Below are 3,210 nucleotides of genomic sequence, written 5' to 3'. Positions count from 1 at the left end.
ACAAAGTGGTCCAGAGAAGCAAACGAGAACAACCATGTTTATTCACGAGTGACCCACCACCACCCTGCATGAAGAACCAACAAATTCCTGCCATTCTTTCTGCAATTTCCATCGATTTTTATCAACAAACAACGCTTGAGTATCAAAACTTTTGTTAAGTCAAAGATTCAGAGGTATTAAGGGAAGCTGTGAGCGGTTTAGAAATCTCGACACTTAGGTTTTCTGGGGTTTGAAGATAGTATCAAGTAAGTTTAGTTTTATTTATTAATTTTCATTTATTTTTCGTATGAAATAATGTTATTTAAGATTTGTATCAAGACCGTTGTTAATTGTTGTTTCTTGAAACCCTAGAATACAGATTAAGTTGATTTATAGTAAATTGAGTCCATTTTTTTATGGTAATGATAAATTGAGAAGTAATATGTTGTTTTAAGGCTGGTGAGAAGCACATGGAAGAAAGATTGTTGCTAGCATGGTTGAATGCATGTTTATCCCCTGCATACTCATGTACTTGTGCACGTGGTTTACAAAATTTGGGGTTTTTGAAAATTTGTAGTTGCTACACTATGGGTCATGATTTTTAGAAAATATTTATCTATATGCCCTAGCCCCCCTGGTGAAGGTTTGGCATATGCATGTGAAATTTGAATCTCTCAAAGATTATAATTTTTAATCTGACAAAGTCCTCCAGGATGTTTGTTACTTTGGTGAATCTGATCGTTTGTTTTGAACATTCAGGATGCCACCTCTAGAGTTAGTGATATTCTTTCGAGGCACGAGGAAGAATTTAGGGTTGCTTGAACCTGATTGTACTGTTGCGAAGATAAAAGAGGCTGCTGTAAACATTACGAGTCCATATGGATTAGACTCCACTTCAAAAATTATGTTGAATGCCACGAACCCGGAGAATAAGATGAAAGTTGCACTGGATTCAAAATTTGCACTCGAATTTTTGCGTAAAATTCATCAGATTGTGGGTGTCAGTACTTTAACTGTTGAAGTTGTACCAGTTCTTCACCCTCAGTTTCAAGATTCCTCCTTACTGTAAGCATTATTAACGAACCTGGGAGTTGTGTTGCCTGATGAATTAATTACTCAGTTGAATGAATTTGTTGATGGAAATGCTTCTGTTGGGGGACAAACTGTTGTCGGGAGATAAGCTGCTGTTGGGGAACAAGTTGCTGTTGGGGCTGATAAATCTAATGAGGATGCATGGCTATCTGACTATTCAGACAGAAGAGCTGATAGTGATGATGATGATGTTAATATGGAATTCATAGAAACTGAATTTGATGGTGCTGTTGAACCTAAACCTATTATTGACGAGGGTAGTGAGGACAGTGGAGATCATCAGAGGGGTGAAAGCAGCGACTTGGAATCCGATTCAGATGACAATCTGTCTGATGCTAATAAAGAGGTAAGAAGACTGGTTGATTCTTCTGATGATGATGTTGAGCTAGGCATTGTCCAATTAACTAATTACTTACAGCAACATGAGTACAAAGTAGGTGCCGATGGGAAACATAGGCTTAAATTAGGGCATGTATTTAGAGATGTTGGTCATTTTAGGGAGATATTGCATAAGGTAATGGTTAGAAAAAGGTTTGCCATTAAAACAGTATATAGTGAGCCAAGACGATTCGTAGGTACTTGTAAAGAAGCTAACTATCCATGGTACGTGTCTGGTGCAAAGCTGAATGATGGGACTGGTTTTATATTGCGAGAATACAACAAAAACCACGAGTGTAGGCTTACTAACAAGACAGTAAAAGTTACATCTGCTTGGGTTGCTTCTAAAATAAATGGTCAGGTTGTTGTTGACCTTAATGTCAAGATTGATATTCTGAAGAATCATGTGCAAGAGACGTATAGTTTAAAGATTGGGAAGCTGACACTGTATAGGGCTAGAGCAAAGGCAAGACTTGAGGTATTTGGGGATCATTCGAGGGGATATCAGAAATTATTTGACTATGCTACTGCCATTCACAAGGTTGATCCAGGAGCAATATGCAAGGTGTTATGTGATGCTATTTTTATTCCTAATAAAGTATTATTCCAAAGGTTTTTTGTTGCCTTTCCAGCACAAAAAAATGCATATCTTAACGGCTGTAGACCTTTTATTAGAGTAGATGGATGTCACTTAAAAGGTAAGTACGGTGGAGTGTTGTTAGCTGTTGTTGGCATAGATGGCAATAATGAGATTGTCCCTTTAGCACTATGTGTTTGTGAGATTGAGAATACAGAGACATGGGGATGGTTTATGGAGAACTTGAATAATTATTTGGATGATGGAAGGCAGTTCACTTTCATTAGTGATAGACAAAAGGGGTTGATTAATGCAATTTCAACCACTTGGCCTACTGCCTATCATAGGGCATGTTCTAGGCATGTTTATGCTAATTTTTCTAAGTCGTTTGCTGGTGCACAGTTGAAACAATTATTTTGGAAAGCTGCCAAGAGCAGTAACAAGCATGATTTTGACGAGGCAATGACAGAGATCAAGGCTGAAAAAGAAGCTGCATTTGAGTGGTTGGAATGAGAACTACATAGTTATAATTGGTCGATGCACACATATGACAGAAATTGCATGGTAGATCGTACCGATAACAATGCATCGGAGTGCTTCAACTGCTGGATATTAGCTTACCGAGACAGACCTTGCTTGACAATGCTTGAAGAAATAAGATGTAGACTTATGAAACGGTTTACAAAAAGAAGAAATGAGGCAGCCACTTGGAAAAAACAGCTGACCCCTAAGGTTTTGAAAGACTTGGACAAAAAAAAAAAGATTGCACAGAAGATGATTGTACAAGCTTCTAGTGATTTTAATTTTCAAGTCATAGATAGAGGTTATAATCCACTTAGGAGGTTTGTTGTGAAGCTAGAATCTAGCACATGTGATTGCGGTTATTGGGAAATTGCTGGCCTCCCTTGTGAACATGCTATGGCTGCCATGGGATATGCAAGACATCAAGTTCAGGAATATGTTCCAACTTGCTTTAGCAGACAAGCTTACCTTAGCACTTATTCAGTGATGTTCAGCCCCCTTCCAGATCAGTGTACATGGGAGCCTACAGGAAGGCCGTTGATTGACCCACCAATTGTTGAAAGAAATATTGCAAGGCCCAAAAAATCCAGAAAAAGAGCAGTAAATGAGCCTCAGAAAGAGAAAAGAAAAGAAAATTCTTTGTCATTTGCTCATTTTGTGGT

At 38.1% G+C, this 3,210-nt stretch overlaps 1 protein-coding gene across 1 annotated transcript; it reads left to right on the top strand.

The window, feature by feature from the left end:
- The first annotated feature begins 739 nt into the window (after nt 1-739).
- On the top strand, nt 740-2,539 carry LOC112095613. The gene is made up of 2 exons (XM_024177721.1): nt 740-983; nt 1,161-2,539. The coding sequence occupies exons 1-2, from the start codon at nt 740-742 to the stop codon at nt 2,537-2,539; spliced, it is 1,623 nt and encodes a 540-aa protein (XP_024033489.1).
- Nucleotides 2,540-3,210: the final 671 nt, after the last annotated feature.

Source organism: Citrus clementina, unplaced genomic scaffold, assembly GCF_000493195.1.
Source record: "Citrus clementina cultivar Clemenules unplaced genomic scaffold, Citrus_clementina_v1.0 scaffold_1, whole genome shotgun sequence".
NCBI classification, from domain to species: Eukaryota; Viridiplantae; Streptophyta; class Magnoliopsida; order Sapindales; family Rutaceae; genus Citrus; species Citrus x clementina.
This window is presented reverse-complemented; position numbering and strand designations above follow the sequence as displayed.